Here is a 14,914-nt window from a genome sequence, read left to right on the forward strand (position 1 = left end):
CGGGATGGATCATGCGCGAGTGGCAGGGTCTCGGGGTATCACGCGGTTGTTTTCTTGAGCGAGGCCTAGTCCTCAGGGAAGAGGTCCTCGGAGTCTAGTGCTATCTGAGAGGCCACCCCTTTCACCACTTTCTTGATGGCCTTGCAGGCCGGGCTGTCGGGAAACGAGTCGAAGTAGCTCTCTCCGTAATCGCCAGCCATACCAATGCGAGGGTCAAGGGGCACGGCGCCGAGATACGTAATGCCGATCTCTTCTGAAAGTGCCTTGCCGCCCCCGGACGTCGCCTCGAACACCTGACTCTCCTTTGTGCACTTGGGGCAGACGAAGCCTGCCATGTTATCGACCAGGCCCAGTATCTTGATGCCGGCCTTCTGGCAAAAGTCGATCTCCTTGCGCACGTCCAGCAGTGACACCTCGTTCGGGGTCGTCACGATGATGGCGCCGTCGATGCCGCTCTCCTTGAGGTACGAGTTGACGCTGAGGTGCTCGTCGCTCGTGCCCGGGGGCGTGTCGACCAGCAGAAGGTCCAGCTCGCCCCAGTCGACATCCTTCAGGAACTGCTTGATCAGGCCGTTCTTCTTGGGGCCACGCCAGATGATTGCGTCGTCCTTGTTTGGCAACATGAACTGTATGCTCATGACTCCGAGGTTATCCATGACCCACACCGGCGACCAGCCCGAATTGCTGATGTGTATTGTCTCGTTCTCGGCACCCATCATCTTGGGGATGGATGGCCCGCAGATGTCCGTGTCCATGATTCCGATCGTGCTGTCGGGGTTCAGGGCAAATGCGTGCGCGAGCAGGCTTGTAAAGGTCGATTCTAGAAGGCATTGGGGTCAGCACTGTGCCGGTGAACCTGGAGGTGAAACTGCAATGCACTGGACGGGACGCACTGCCAACCCCTCCTTTGCCGCTCAGGACCAAGACCCGATGCTTCACCCCAGCTAGTCGTTGTGATATGAGAGGTATGTCTGGGTCGGGCCCCTTGGGCGCCGAGGCGCATATCTTCTGGTTGGGGCAGCCGGCGCATGAGTCGGCGGTGCCTGCTCTTTCGGACTCGGGGCCGGGACAGTGTTCTGGCTCGGGGGCCACTAATGAGGGTTTCGTCTTTGCATGGTTCTTAAGGACTTCTTGGACGTCTTCAGGCTCCTCTAGGGAGGGCGCCATAGTGCCTGGTGCCGAGTTACGATGGCGATGATTGTGCAACGGGTCTTCAGGATGGTGCCGGGAAGGTTGGACTGACGACTGATTAGATATTGTGCATATCTTCCAGCGGCGGTTTTCCCGTCCAGTCCGGGCCACTGATTGATAATTGCGGCGGCGGCGGCTGCCGAAGTCGGCCCCATGCGAGTGTTTGGGTCTAGGCTCTTTGGGCCTGTTTACCTGACGCAATAGTACTACTACTTGATAGTTGATACTGCCATGCCCCAGATCAGTAGCCGCCTACGTTTTGTTCCTGTGGTTGGTTTTCTTCAAGAATTAACTGAATAAAACCAAGGTTACATGCAGCAGCTTTATAGCCCCCCAGCGTCCTAAATCAGCCTTGCAGCTTGTATGGCACACATGTACAGAGTACCTAGGCAAGTTGTGGCGATGCGCAGGGATGGGTCGAGGGCGGTTGTGCTTGCTGTGCCGGTCCATGCACCTGCGCCTGCACCTGCACCTGTGCCTGCACCAGCCAACGGCAAGGGTCCACCGCAAGACCCTGGCTCGGGGAAGGCACGATGCGGCGCGTCCACGACGTGCCTTTTCTGGTAACCACCCACTCCGGGCCTCGATTGATGCCTGACAAGCAGGTCAAACAAGCCCCGTCAGGGAACTTTGAGCAGCGACGAGGCTCAGCGTACTCCGTACGATGCGGCGCATCGCAAATTTGTTGTGAAGCTTGGTACCGGACGGCATCTCTTAGACCCCTCGACTCTCGGGGGTCTACCGCCCTTTCACACCCCACGATAGTCTCACTCTCACCGCGCCATTGAAAGGACAGTCTCGTTCACTCGGCCCCAACACCTGCCCGCCTTTGTATTCATTCCGACGCGCTCGCGCCTCCGCCACGATGATGGTGCCCACGGCCAAGAGGAAGATGCAGAGCTTCATCCAGAAGCATGAGAGCGCGTCCATAAACCCTCATGCTCCAGGGAGCCCGCCCCTTCAGAACCTGAACCACACAGCGGCTCCCGTCGCATCGCCAGTAATTCCTGTCCTAGATCGCCAGGTTTCCGGTGATGGGGCCAACTTCGCGCCGCAGGTTTCCAGGCCGCCGGGACTCGGCGACAATGCTCGGGTATCTTTAGGACCATCAAGGGCCAATGAATTGGTCGGGCAGCAAAGGCATGATGGCCCAGAGGCTGACCACGCCTGGGAAGTGTTGAAGGAGGAGCCGCGTGCCGCAGACGGGCTACGAGAGCGATGGGAGGAGCAGTCCAACATCAACTCTCTATTTTCCGGGAGTGAACCTGCTCGGCCAGCCTCGGTGCAATATTCTGCTCACAAGAGAGAATATGATAATGACGATACCAGATCTGACATCGTCGACAACCGTCAACCCCCACGGCGAGGTCATAACGCCCATCGGAAGTCTGAAAACACCCCGGTTTTTGAGTACCAGAATGGTCAATTGGTGGTTCCTTCGCTCATGGAGAAGGGCTTCAGCTCCAGCATGATAACTCATGCGCCGAACAATCCTAGAACAGATGCTTCCAGGTTTCGGCAAAACCCCTTCGGCAGCACGTCGGACGAGTCGAGTCCTCGGCCCCAGAGAGACCCTCGTTTTTTGCGCTCCAACTTTCCCGTTCCCGGTACGGAGACCAAGAGATCGCGTCGTCTTGATCGGTCACCTCCCGTCATGGAACCATTCCGGAGAATTTCTCCTACGAAGCACAGCAGCGCTGCAGATGCCCCCCAACCTAGCGCATATTTCCAGCCCCCAAAGGAGCTCTATCAGGCCCCCCCGCGTACCACCAACTCTCAGAATGAGAATGGCCGTAACCCTGCTCTGGACTGGGACAGTGATGATAGTGACCTCCATTCCCAGGGAGATGAGTTTCCAGATCAGGAACAGGAGCATACCCCCAAGGCGGTCCGGAAACACGCTATTCTTGATGACGCGACGATGATCCTCAACCCTCCGAAGCCCGTGGTAGCACCGAAACCACAGAAGACTGTCAGATTACAGGATGATGCCCTGCTAGGAAGCCCCATCCGCCAGGCACTCCTCGGCCCAATGTTCTCCCCGCCCAAGAAGCGAGTCCATGACAGCGATTACGACGAGGAGGCTCTGCGAAAAATGAACTTCGCCGAATTGCGGAACGAACCATTCGATCATGATCCTGCCAGACAGGTCATAACATCACCAGCCAAACCTCCAGCCGACAATCTTGATGACCGCCTCGAGTTCTGTCGAAGCAAGGACGAGGGTGCCCAAGCTCAACTCTTCACCCAGATGTCCGTGCGCGAGTGGGATGAGAGCGGCGACTGGTTTCTGGAACGCTTCAGCAGCGTGGTGACAAGGATGAAGGAGGCTCGACAAGCCAAACGCAAGATCGTCGAGCAGTACGAGAAGGAGGTCTCGGAGCGCGAGGAGGAAGTCCGGCGCAGCAAGGAGGCCATAGACCGCAAGCTGTCTAAGCTCAAGCACGACGGCAGTGCGATGTTGAAGGGCAGCGAGCCCAGCGACTAGGGGACAAGGAACAGGGCTGGCTTCTCGAAACCACTACATATATTTGCTTCGCAGTGGCGCAGAAGTATTTGGCTGTGCTGGAGATCTGCTGGGCTGGTGCCAGGTAATTGGCGCAGGGTTATATGCATATGGCATCATGATGCAGCGAGGCCAGGACAATGCCGGGGGATATGGAATGTCGCTTGGAGCTAAACCATGTGATATGAGGTAATAACCAGACAAGCTGGACCCAAGAAGAAGGATGCCGGTAGCATCCAATGATACCATTTTGATTGCTGTATAATGGTCCATGTGTTCGAAGGAACCTTTCAAAAGCTGGGGTTAGGTGCTGCGAGGAGTTCCCATCGAGGTATTCCTGCTCGGACTAGATGGCCAAGCTGTCGACAACGCCTCTATCCTTGCCTACAATCAGCTGCAATTGACAACCCTTGCGGTCCGCAAAAATGCCCTTCCTAACCGCGTCGGAGAACAGCTCGTATGCCGGGTAATAGGCGTCCACGAACTTGACCACCTGCTCGTCCGTCATGCCGGAGCCCTTCTCGTGCCTTAGCTGCCGTTCCTGCTGCAGCCTCCAGTCGTAGACATACTCCGTGTCCTCGGCGTCGATATGAATAAAGGCATCGAGCAGGTCAGTGACGACGTCATACTCCTTGAGCTGGTCGTTGACGAACAAGAGGTCCTCGAGCTTGTGGCTGTGTAGCGTCCGGCTCGGGGCCCTCCACTTGGCCACGACCTCGTCGTGGCTGACGCTCCTGAACCCGACGCACCACCCCTCGAGCAGCACGACCTGCACGGTGCGTTGCCCCGGCTGGTTGACGGGGATCCAGGCTGACTGGGGCGAGCGGTCGCCCAGCCCGTTGAAGGCCGACTTGTCGTACTGTGGGATGAGGGTGGGCTGGGCGTTGACCAGAGAGGTGAACACATGGCGCATGAGGGCCGTGTCGTGCGTGCCGGGCTCCCCCCTCACCTGCACCAGGGCGTTGTCCGGGTGGGCGGCGGCGAGGGCCAGCTGGTCCTGGTGGCGGAGGTAGAAGTCGTCTATGCTAACGACGATGGTCTGGAGGAGCTCCCGCTGCTGCAGTGTCTCGGCGAGGGCCTTGACGAGAGTCGTCTTGCCCACGCCCTGGACGCCGTTCAGACCTATGATGAAGGGCCTGGTGACGGTGCTGCCGCCTGAAGCGGGCTGTCTTGCTTGGTGGGCCTTGAGGCGCTCGAGGACTTTCAGGCGCCTGTCAACGTTGGCTGTATCTGCAGATGAGGAATTCCCAGCGAAGGCACAGGCACATACTGAATGGTATACATTTAGGGGACTTGTCATCGACCACTCTCGACTGGAGTGGGACATCTGGTGTGCTCGCCATGGTGTGGACTGTGGGAGGTGGGTGAGTCGAGACCTACGGCCACTTAGTAAAGGTACAGAGGGAGGTCTGCTCGTTGCTTCATGGGAGGAAACTAATGTTGTTCCGTGGGCTGCTTTGGACATGCAAATACAAGCCAGCTATCTCGTCGTTGGCGATGGTTCAGGACAGGACGGCAGTCCGTAGTCAACCAGGGTCTCCACATTAGGACTGGTTCACAACGTCTTGAGAGCGTCGCCCGTCTTGTCTCTTCCGGCACCGGAAGGATGATGCTGCAACTGGAATTCGGTACAGCTACGTGCAGCCCACCCGTCATAACCCAGTGTCGGGTCATGCCTTACTACGGACCTTACGGATTTGGGTATTCTCTCGTGGTCAAACTGTCGCCGTCGTGACCATCTTACCTTTTAAGTTCTGCCCGTCCAGGCGCACTGGCACAGGTATAAGCCCCAAGCCCCCGGCCCCGAGCCCCAGGTGACCTCATTACCCCAGAAACGGGACAGTGACTAAGGTACAGTGCGTGCGTGCATATGGGCTCGAGTAAGCTTGCTGGGCTGGCTGGGTCGATCAAAGCATGTGAAAAAAGGGTGGCATGAGCTAGCTTGTCGCGCAAAGCGGGCCATCGCCCAGAAGGGTTTGGCCGGGGCTTTTCCCCACGGGCCCCTCGGTAAATCGGACTGGCTTTCTGGAACCGTAGCCACAGGGGCTCAAAGCCGAGGCTCATTGCAACGGCTTGCCGACTCTGACGCCTACCACGAGGTCAACTTGCTTCCTTGACGTCCTCACTTTGCTTCTCGTCTTCTTTTAAACCCTCCAAACCCTCCCACTCCACCTTCCTCCTCCCAGCTGTTCTCCAGTAATCGGACCTTGCTAATTTTCGATTCTCCCAACAACCCTCGCAACCAGACTCCAGACAGCATGGCGGGCCAATTAAGGTATGACGGCCAGGTCGTGGTCGTCACAGGCGCCGGAGGTGGTCTCGGGAAGGCATATGCCACCTTCTTCGGCTCCCGGGGCGCCAGCGTCGTTGTTAACGACCTGGGCGGGTCTTTCAAGGGCGAAGGCAATTCCTCAAAAGTGAGACACCCGGCGGTTGCTTTTCCGCGCTCGCAGCTGACCCCCACCCTCTCTCTGACCAGGCAGCCGATGTCGTCGTCGATGAGATAAAGAAGGCCGGCGGAAAGGCCGTCGCAAACTACGACTCTGTAGAGAACGGCGACAAGATCATCGACACCGCGATCAAGTCGTTCGGCCGCATCGACATCCTCATTAACAACGCCGGTATCCTGCGAGACGTCAGCTTCAAGAACATCAAGGACGAGGACTGGGACCTGATCTTCAAGGTCCATGTCAAGGGTGCCTACAAGTGCGCCAGGGCAGCATGGCCACACTTCAGGAAACAGAAGTACGGTCGTGTTATTAACACGGCCTCGGCTGCTGGTTTGTTTGGCAACTTTGGCCAGACGAACTATTCTGGTAAGAAGATGACCCACAATGCTGGGGTGAGACCCATCCTGACTGACTTCCCATAGCTGCCAAGCTGGCCCAGGTCGGTTTCACCGAGACCCTGGCCAAGGAGGGCGTCAAGTACAACATCCTGTGCAACGTTATTGCCCCCATCGCAGCTAGCCGCATGACCGAGACCATCATGCCCCCAGACGTCCTTGAGCTGATGAAGCCCGAATGGGTCGTGCCTCTGGTTGCTGTCCTGGTCCACAAGGACAACACCCAGGAGACTGGCGGCATCTTCGAGGTTGGCGGTGGCCACATGGCCAAGTACAGGTGGGAGCGCTCCAACGGCCAGCTGCTCAAGTGCGACGACAGCTACACACCAGGAGCTGTGCTGAAGAAGTGGGACCAAGTCATCGACTTCTCCAAGCCGCAGTACCCAACCGGGCCCAACGACTTTGTGACCCTGCTGGAAGAGTCTCAGAAGCTTGGCGCCAACCAGGCAGGTGACAAGCTTGACTTCTCCGGCCGTGTTGCGTTGGTGACCGGAGGAGGCGCCGGGTGAGTACGGTCTCTTGTGACTTGACATGTGCCCAGCTAACAATGTGCCAGTATCGGCCGCGCTTACTCGCTGGCGTTTGCGAAGTACGGAGCTTCCGTTGTCGTCAATGACCTTGTCAACCCAGACGATGTTGTTAACGAGATCAAGAAGTCTGGCGGCAAGGCTGTTGGCGTCAAAGCCTCGGCTGAGGATGGCGAAACCGTCGTAAAGGCTGCTATTGACGCCTTCGGCCGGATCGACATTGTTATCAACAACGCCGGAATCCTGCGTGACAAGTCATTCCACAACATGGATGACAGCCTGTGGGACCCCGTCATGAATGTGCATATGCGTGGAACTTACAAGGTCACCAAGGCCGCCTGGCCCTACATGCTCAAGCAAAAGTATGGCCGTATCATCAACACTACCTCCACCAGCGGTATCTACGGAAACTTCGGCCAGGCCAACTACTCCGCAGCGGTAAGTCTTCAGTCTGGCTCTAGACTCCTATCCATTCAGAGAATCTGATCGGTCGTTAGAAATGCGGTATTCTTGGTTTCTCTCGCGCTCTTGCTCTCGAGGGTATCAAGTACAATATCTACGTTAACACCATCGCCCCCAACGCTGGCACGGCGATGACCAAGACCATCCTGCCTGAGGAGCTGGTCCAGGCCTTCAAGCCCGAGTACATCGCCCCGGTTGTCGTTGCCCTGTCCAGTGACAAGGTCCCCAAGAACCCAACTGGAGGCCTGTACGAGGTTGGCAGCGGGTGGGTCGGTGCGACCAGGTGGCAGCGGACTGGTGGTCACGGCTTCCCCACAAATGTGCCACTCACGCCCGAAGAGGTTCTGAAGCACTGGAAGGACGTCGTCACCTTCGACGGCCGCTCCGACCACCCCGACAAGACCCAGGCCAGCTTGGAGAAGATCATGGCAAATGCTGGAAACAAGGCAGGCGGGAGTGCTAAGGTATGATGAGCCTCTTCCAGTTCACCTGCATCTAGTCGTTGTGCTCTGTTCTACGATAGCATAGTGTAAAGAATACAAATTGTTAGAAATTCTGACACTGTCTCCAGAGTGATGCACCTTCGGGCGGAAATGAGCACCTGGACGCTATCCAGACTGCCCTCAAGGCAGAGTCTCCAGCCACCGAGTTCAAATTCACTGAGCGTGATTCCATCCTCTACAACCTTGGGGTGGGCGCGAAGAGGGACGACCTTCGCTACGTCTTCGAGGGTGCCGAGGACTTCCAAGTGCTCCCGACCTACGGCGTCATCCCACCTTTCGACGCCGAGACGCCCTTCAGCCTCGACAGCCTCGTGCCCAACTTCAGCCCTATGATGCTCCTCCACGGCGAGCAGTACCTCGAGGTCCGGAAGTACCCGATCCCCACGTCGGGCCGGCTGCTCAGCTACGCCAAACTGATCGAGGTTGTCGACAAGGGCAACGCGGCCATCGTCAGGCACGGCGTGACCACCGTGAACGCCGAGACCAAGGAGGAGCTGTTCTACAATGAGATGACCGTGTTCCTCCGCGGCTCCGGCGGCTTTGGCGGGCAGAAGAAGCCCTCCGACAGGGGCGCTGCGACGGCGGCCAACAAGCCGCCTGGGCGGGCGGCAGACGTTGTCGTCGAGTCCAAGACGACGGAGGAGCAGGCATGCATCTACCGGCTGAGCGGCGACTACAAGTAAGTAGAGAAAGGGTCGACTCTGCCACTATTTAGAGGCAATTTTACTGACTGATACTCAAACAGCCCTCTCCATGTCGATCCCGCCTTCGCCAAGATGGGTGGCTTCAAGGTTCCTATCCTGCACGGCCTCTGCTTTATGGGCATTGCTGGCAAGGCTGTTTATGAGCAGTAAGTTCTCCATTCCCTGATTCACTTGGGAACAGAAAGACTTCGTAGCCGGGATACTGATGGGCGTGTTACTACTTAGGTTCGGCGCATTCAAAAACATCAAGGTCCGCTTCGCCGGCACGGTGCTGCCGGGCGAGACGCTGGTGACTGAGATGTGGAAGGAAGGTAACAAGGTCATCTTCCAGACAAAGGTCAAGGAGACGGGCAAGCTGGCCATTGGCGGCGCCGCCGTGGAGCTGGTGTCGGATGCAAAGGGTAAGTTGTAGGTGAATGACGAGTTGGAAGTGATATGATACGATGGTTGGCAATTGATATTATCTACGACTGATGGAAGGTGTCTGTATGCGGCGTTACTGCCACGCCATCCTCGTTTCTTGTACTACAATTTGAAGCCCGTGATTTACTGTGTACTGTTTGTCTTGAAGAATGAGATGTCTTGCTCAGGCCCTAGGTCTGAGACATGATGGCAGTTGACAGGCTGACAGGTGAGATGTGGTTCGTTGATCGCAAGCGGGAGGGCGTGATCCTTGGTGGGCTCATTTCCCCATGCCATTCCTGCTGTCCTGCTGAGATGAATGGCAGGATGGCCTGGATGATTGCCAGGCTGCCCAGGTGACGGTTGCACACAGGATACGGGATCATGGGAAGGATGGGCCTGATGGGCTGGATGGCAGGTCTAAGTCTGCTGGCACCGCATGTTGATGGCAAGACCTGGCAAGACGGGATCCCAGGAAATGGCCTTACGTAGCCCCTCAACCCCTGTCCCCACCCCACCCCACCCCCCCTTCCCCCTTGCCCCTTGTAGCTGCGCCTCGCTTATCGATAAATCTGGCCGCGCGGGCAGGCGGGCAAATCTGTCGGGACCCGAGGACCCCTCGTGCCAAGCAATCAAGTCGAATTATGGAGTCCAATTTACCTGGTCCGGGGCTCGTCTCTGTGTACGGAGTAGGTGGGCATTATGACCTATATCAATGCCCCCAACACACAAATACTTCGTTCAACGCCGCGCCGGCTTGGGCTGAGACCACAAAGGGCCGGGGCGTGACAGCGAGGTTTAGTGTCGGGTCCAACTGCCATGGTTTGATTGTACTGCCGCTTCTTCGCGACCGCCATCGCCCAGTTCCCAAGTCTCTCTCTGCCTACATACAGTACACACATACCTGCCAGCAGAGCAGCCACCCGCGACGCGACCAACCCTCCGACCTGGTCGCAACACATCGCACGCAAATGGAAAGAAACCACCGCCCTTATCCTCACCACCACCCAGCGCCGCAGCAGACGCTCAGGCTAGCATGACTGTGGCGCGCCGCCGCGACAACAGGTCAACATGGTCTTCTCCGCCCTGCTGCACTCCGCCCCTGCGCGGCCCGGCAAAAAGCGCACCATGAGCACATCCTCGGCACAGAGTGACACCACCCCCGAGTACATCTGCGACGACTCTCAGCTCGCCGCCTGCCCGCACGATGACGAGGCCCCCGACCTGCGAGACCTGAACCGCAGTCTGGAGGCCCTTGCCGTGGTCTTCCCAGACGTCCAGGTCGAGGTGTTTCGCGAGATGCTGTCCAGCTTCTCCGAGGAGTCCAGGCTGGCAGTTGTCGCTGACGCCTTGCTCAAAAACCGCGTCGGATGGGTCAAAGGCCGCTGGAGGCAGCTCCAGACCAAGGCAGACGTCGCTGCTTTGGTCCCCAGGTCCGAGAGATTTAAGAGCCCCGAATATATAGCTGCCGCCAAAGATCTGGCCTGGCACGAGTTCAAGGGGCTGCCTCGCTCCACCATCAACGCTGTGCTCGCAGAGTCCAACTATTCTTACCTGGCCGCGAGGAAGACCTTGGTCGACCTCTCCCAAAAATCGTGGAGATTTACGCTGTCATCACTCCTGTTATACAGACGAAAAACCGTCTCGTCCGCCGACACGGGGAACCACCCGTTGGTCATATGGAAATCGACTGGCCAGGGATCCATCGTGCCGACACTGAAGTCTACGGGCAATACAGAGCTCGACCGGGAGTTGTTCGACGAACTGATCACTCCGCTCAGGATATCCGCGAGGGAGAAGACGGAAGAGAAGGACCTGGAGATGGCTGCGGCCATGAACCTAGACGAGGCCGAGAGGGAGAACCAGACCCACGAGTGCTGCTGCTGCTTCACCGCCGGCTCATTCGAGGACTTCACCACCTGCAACGCCAACGGGCACATGATATGTCGCAGATGCGTCCAGCTCTCGGTCACGGAGGCAGTCTTCGGCCAGAGCTGGGCCAAGACCATCGAGCCGCAGACCGGCACCCTCAGATGTCCGGCGATGCCCGAGAACGCCAGCTCGGACTCGTGCGACAGCTGCATCTCGCTTGACCAGGTGCAGAGGGCGGTGCTTGGCGTCAAGAAGGGTGCCGAGATTATGCGCAAGTTCGACCAGAGGCTGGCCGAGTACAGTCTCCAAGCCTCTGGGCTTCCCCTCGCACGATGTCCATTCTGCAACTACGCCGAGGTGGACGACGTGTACTTCCAGTCGCGGGAATTCCCTCCCTGCTTCGGGGCTGAAGGGCCGAGGAACAGCCTCTTGCGGGCGTTAGAAATCATTGCGGGGTTCCCATTCCTCGTGATCCTGGGCCTAGTCTACCTGTTCATTTGTCTGCTGGCAGCGATGGAGCTGCCGTTCGGCAAGAGAGTAGTCGGGGAGTTCAACGCGGCGCTCAAGCGCCACAGCCGACGCTCGCGCGGCCTCAAGTTCACCTGCCAATCACCGGACTGCGGGCGCAGCTCCTGCCTCGACTGTGAAAAGGAGTGGGTCGACATCCACGTATGCAATGAGTCCAGTCTCATCGCCCTCCGCACCCAGGTGGAGCAGGCGATGAGCATGGCTCTGAAGCGTGTGTGTCCCAAGTGCAACACCTCATTCGTCAAGACGCAAGGGTGCAACAAGATGACATGTCCGTGTGGCTACAAGATGTGCTACGTCTGCCGCAAGGACATCACCGGCAAGGAAGGCAGTGACGCGGGCTACCAGCACTACTGTCAGCACTTTAGGCCCCAGGGCGACGGGAGGCCTTGCAACCTGTGCAACAAGTGCAACCTCTGGCAGAAGGAGGACGAGGATGGTGTCGTGCAAAAGGCCAAGGAGGAGGCCGAGCGCAAGTGGGCTGAGGTCGAGCACCGCAAGCTGAGCGGTGCCGAGCAGGCCTATCTTGAGACTGGAATTGCCATCACAAACCGGACCGTCGAGGCGGCCCTGACCAACGGGAGGGTGCCCACGGTAGCGGAGGTGTGCGACGTGGTCGTGGGCTTGCTCTTCGGGCACTAGGAACGGCTACGTTTATTACGCAGTGGCCGAAGAGGCCATAATTACGACACGACATCACAATAGCAGCCAGACGAGGGCTGCAACCGCACACACGGGGTTCATCAACGGACAGCACACGTTTGTGAGCAATAGCATTTCTAGCGTCCAGGCAGGTTTTGGCGAAGGGTCCAAGAGGGTGTATTTTTGTTTTAAAGGGAGTCTGGCGTTTCGGGCGTCGGTAGCTGGAATCGGTCCGTCCGGGAAGGAAAAGAAGTGCGGCAAGAGCTGACAGGTTCTTGTGAATACATTATCATACATAATAGAAATGAGATGGGGTGCGAATCTCCGATGTCATAGAAATCTACCTGCTGAAGCCGAGCTTGCCATGCTCACCGGTGGTTTGCCATGTGCGCGTTGCCCGTTTTGGGGCGGGCCTCGGCTGGCAAGAGACGGGTGCTCACCGACTGCTCGAGATATGTACGAGATGGAATCGAAGAGGTGGTGAGAGGACGATCCCCACTATTCTCATCCCCCGTCGCCAACGTGGGTGACACGAGGTTTCACCAGGTCGAGGTCCGAAGCGGGCAGAGGGGCACGATGGCTGATGCGCCAAGCCTGCTCTGCTGACCAGAAGCGATGGGGAGGTGAGGGGGTTGGTGCCTGGTCACCACTGTCGGATGGAGTCGATCACTGCGTCGGTGAGTGAGTGAATGGGTGCGTGAGTGCGTGAGGGAGTGAGTGTGAGAGGGAGAGTGTGTGAGCAAGCTGGAAACGGTTCTGACAATATCCACCCTGCAGTTCCAGACCAGCAGACCACACATGGACAGAACAGGCAGGCAGTCAGGCAGGCCGGCCTCGACAGCAGGCCTCGCGGTCAAGCCAGCCAGTCAACGGAGACAAAACCACGGGCAGGAAGGTCGGCGGTGAGGCTAACTCGACGAGACAAGCCCTGTCGGCAGCCCGCCAGCCCGCCAGCCCGCCAGCCCGCCAACCCGCACGCGCAGCCCACCCTCTTCCCACCCTCCTTTCCCAGCCCTATCACGGCCCTCGTGGTTTGTGGTGGATGCGACGCTGCATTGCGAGTGGGGCCTCTCTTTTTTCTCGGGGCCCTCTCTCTGTCTCCTCCCCCCCCTCCCCTCTACATGTGTAGTGTTAGCCCTGTTGCCCTGGCCGCAGCAGGAGCAGACAGGCTTTCAAGGTTTCGGGTACGAGTCACTTGTTAACCCGATGATCAAACCCAGGACTCAGGACCCGCCCCTCTTTTCCCACCCCGGTCTCTTTTTTTTTTCCCTTCCCACGCTCACGTTGTTCTTGCCGTGCATGACCTCACCCGTCCTTCCACACCCCGGGCATGGCATGGCATGGGCATGGCATGGCGTGGGCAAAACTTCACGGGAGCTAGCCCCCCCTGATGGCACGTTGTGTTGAAGACCGCTCTCGCGGCTGGATACCACACGAAACGCCGTCGCGCAAGGCAGACCCTGAACGGGGGACACAGGCCCGGCAGCGTGGGTTTGTTCCCCAGTCGGCGACGATGACGCTGCAGTGCTTCAGCTGCAGCTGCACCTCGCTGTGAGCTGCGTCTACAGCTCCAAGCTCGGAGCTTGACCAGCAGGAAGCTGAGGCTGCCGCTCACCGGTTGCTGGCTGTGCTGTGGAAATGTGTATATTTGTGGAAAGTGTGATGAGCAACTCACCTGCACGTAGTACGCACATAGTACATACAGTGCCCATCCTACTCCGTACACAGACCACCCAAGCCAATCGAATCTGCAGTCTCGAGTGTGTCTATCTGCCATGTAGTAGCACCGTGGCTTGCCGTGGGTACCGGACGGACTGACGGAGCATTCCTCTCGTGACCGCTGGAGGAGGAGGCAGGTCTGGCGGCGACGGGCGGGGCCCTCGCCATATTCCTCTCACCTCCTGCACCCACAGCACCCACTGTACCTTGCAGAACTGTGGATTAATAATGATGTCGGTGGTGAGCCTGACGAGGAGGACTTGGAGAAGGACCGTCAAAAGGAAATAAACACACATTAGCTGTGTGGAGGCGAGTACGGAGTATGGGCCCAGGCCAGACCTTGCTGGCTGGACATGTGGGTACGAGGGTACATGGATACCTGGGGACCTCTGGGCATGCGGGAGAGTTAAGGATTGGCAGGGCTGCAAGGGCGGACGGGCTAACAGGCGGGCTGGCAGACGACGAAAAACAAAGAAAGGCGGAGCAAGGATAACCGCAGCCATGCAGCATGGGGGTGTGGTGGGCACCACAATTCTGGTGTCGGAACATTGAACCAGATCCCCGGGCATCTAGAAACCGTCACGCAGCGTCAAGAAGGAAATGTCCTAACCTTTTTTTTTATTTCTCGCTTCACACCTTGCCCGCCTTTGGACTGACGGTGAGACTGTGAGACCCGTGGGGACTTGCACTACCCACCTTTGGCGGTGGGTTTTGTTTCGGGCTCGACTGGTCGCAGATGACTTGCTGTCGATGCGTGGTGTTATGTATCCGTACAGTGGCCCCGTCAGTCCGGCGGCCTTCTCATCTCATCTCATCTTCTGATGCCTCCCACCGTGCCTGTACCGTCCTCTGCCGCACTGCGCTGCACGGGAGCACCGGGGCACGGCATCAATCTGGCGTGGTGGTGCAGTGTGATGGTGCAGAGTTGTAGCCAGCCAGCCAGCACAAGCACAGTACGGACCACGGAGGACGGAGGCAGCAGCTGTTCGGCCAGAAGTATAAACGACCAGCGG

General features: G+C 58.2%; 5 protein-coding genes across 5 annotated transcripts; 3 read left to right on the forward strand and 2 right to left on the reverse strand.

The window, feature by feature from the left end:
- Positions 1-65: 65 nt before the first annotated feature.
- KVR01_002015 (uncharacterized protein) lies at positions 66-1,167 on the reverse strand (the record flags this gene model as incomplete). Its single annotated transcript, XM_044790468.1, has 2 exons — positions 66-820; positions 894-1,167. 2 exons carry the CDS (start codon positions 1,165-1,167, stop codon positions 66-68), a joined length of 1,029 nt encoding a protein of 342 aa, XP_044647030.1.
- Positions 1,168-1,726: 559 nt separating this feature from the next.
- Positions 1,727-5,360, reverse strand: KVR01_002756 (uncharacterized protein). The gene is made up of 2 exons (XM_044795051.1): positions 4,968-5,360; positions 1,727-4,897 (listed from the first exon to the last, which is right to left on the reverse strand). The coding sequence occupies exons 1-2, from the start codon at positions 5,038-5,040 to the stop codon at positions 4,044-4,046; spliced, it is 927 nt and encodes a 308-aa protein (XP_044647771.1). The 5' UTR covers positions 5,041-5,360; the 3' UTR covers positions 1,727-4,043.
- Positions 2,084-3,679, forward strand: KVR01_002677 (uncharacterized protein; the record flags this gene model as incomplete). The annotated part of the gene is made up of 2 exons (XM_044789099.1): positions 2,084-2,540; positions 2,895-3,679. The coding sequence occupies 2 exons, from the start codon at positions 2,084-2,086 to the stop codon at positions 3,677-3,679; spliced, it is 1,242 nt and encodes a 413-aa protein (XP_044647692.1).
- Positions 5,361-5,561: 201 nt separating the features above from the next.
- On the forward strand, positions 5,562-9,565 carry KVR01_003584 (bifunctional hydroxyacyl-CoA dehydrogenase/enoyl-CoA hydratase FOX2). The gene is made up of 8 exons (XM_044791784.1): positions 5,562-6,114; positions 6,177-6,513; positions 6,570-7,047; positions 7,099-7,507; positions 7,567-7,995; positions 8,103-8,713; positions 8,780-8,884; positions 8,964-9,565. The coding sequence occupies exons 1-8, from the start codon at positions 5,956-5,958 to the stop codon at positions 9,148-9,150; spliced, it is 2,715 nt and encodes a 904-aa protein (XP_044648599.1). The 5' UTR covers positions 5,562-5,955; the 3' UTR covers positions 9,151-9,565.
- Positions 9,566-9,811: 246 nt separating this feature from the next.
- KVR01_003085 (uncharacterized protein) lies at positions 9,812-12,896 on the forward strand. Its single transcript, XM_044782136.1, has one exon. The coding sequence runs from the start codon at positions 10,212-10,214 to the stop codon at positions 12,180-12,182; it is 1,971 nt and encodes a 656-aa protein (XP_044648100.1). The 5' UTR covers positions 9,812-10,211; the 3' UTR covers positions 12,183-12,896.
- The last annotated feature ends 2,018 nt before the right edge of the window (positions 12,897-14,914 follow it).

Source organism: Diaporthe batatas, assembly GCF_019321695.1.
Source record: "Diaporthe batatas strain CRI 302-4 chromosome Unknown Contig00003, whole genome shotgun sequence".
Classification (NCBI taxonomy): domain Eukaryota; kingdom Fungi; phylum Ascomycota; class Sordariomycetes; order Diaporthales; family Diaporthaceae; genus Diaporthe; species Diaporthe batatas.

Bases quoted from the DNA above. Each gene is read 5' to 3' on its own strand.
- KVR01_002756 (XM_044795051.1), bottom strand. From the start codon at position 5,040: ATGGCGAGCACACCAGATGTCCCACTCCAGTCGAGAGTGGTCGATGAC. The intron at 4,898-4,967 runs GTATGTGCCTGT...GGCGCCTGAAAG, and splicing joins CCCTAAATGTATACCATTCA to TCCTCGAGCGCCTCAAGGCC.
- KVR01_003584 (XM_044791784.1), top strand. From the start codon at position 5,956: ATGGCGGGCCAATTAAGGTATGACGGCCAGGTCGTGGTCGTCACAGGC. The intron at 6,115-6,176 runs GTGAGACACCCG...CTCTCTGACCAG, and splicing joins GCGAAGGCAATTCCTCAAAA to GCAGCCGATGTCGTCGTCGA. The intron at 6,514-6,569 runs GTAAGAAGATGA...GACTTCCCATAG, and splicing joins TGGCCAGACGAACTATTCTG to CTGCCAAGCTGGCCCAGGTC.
- KVR01_003085 (XM_044782136.1), top strand. From the start codon at position 10,212: ATGGTCTTCTCCGCCCTGCTGCACTCCGCCCCTGCGCGGCCCGGCAAA.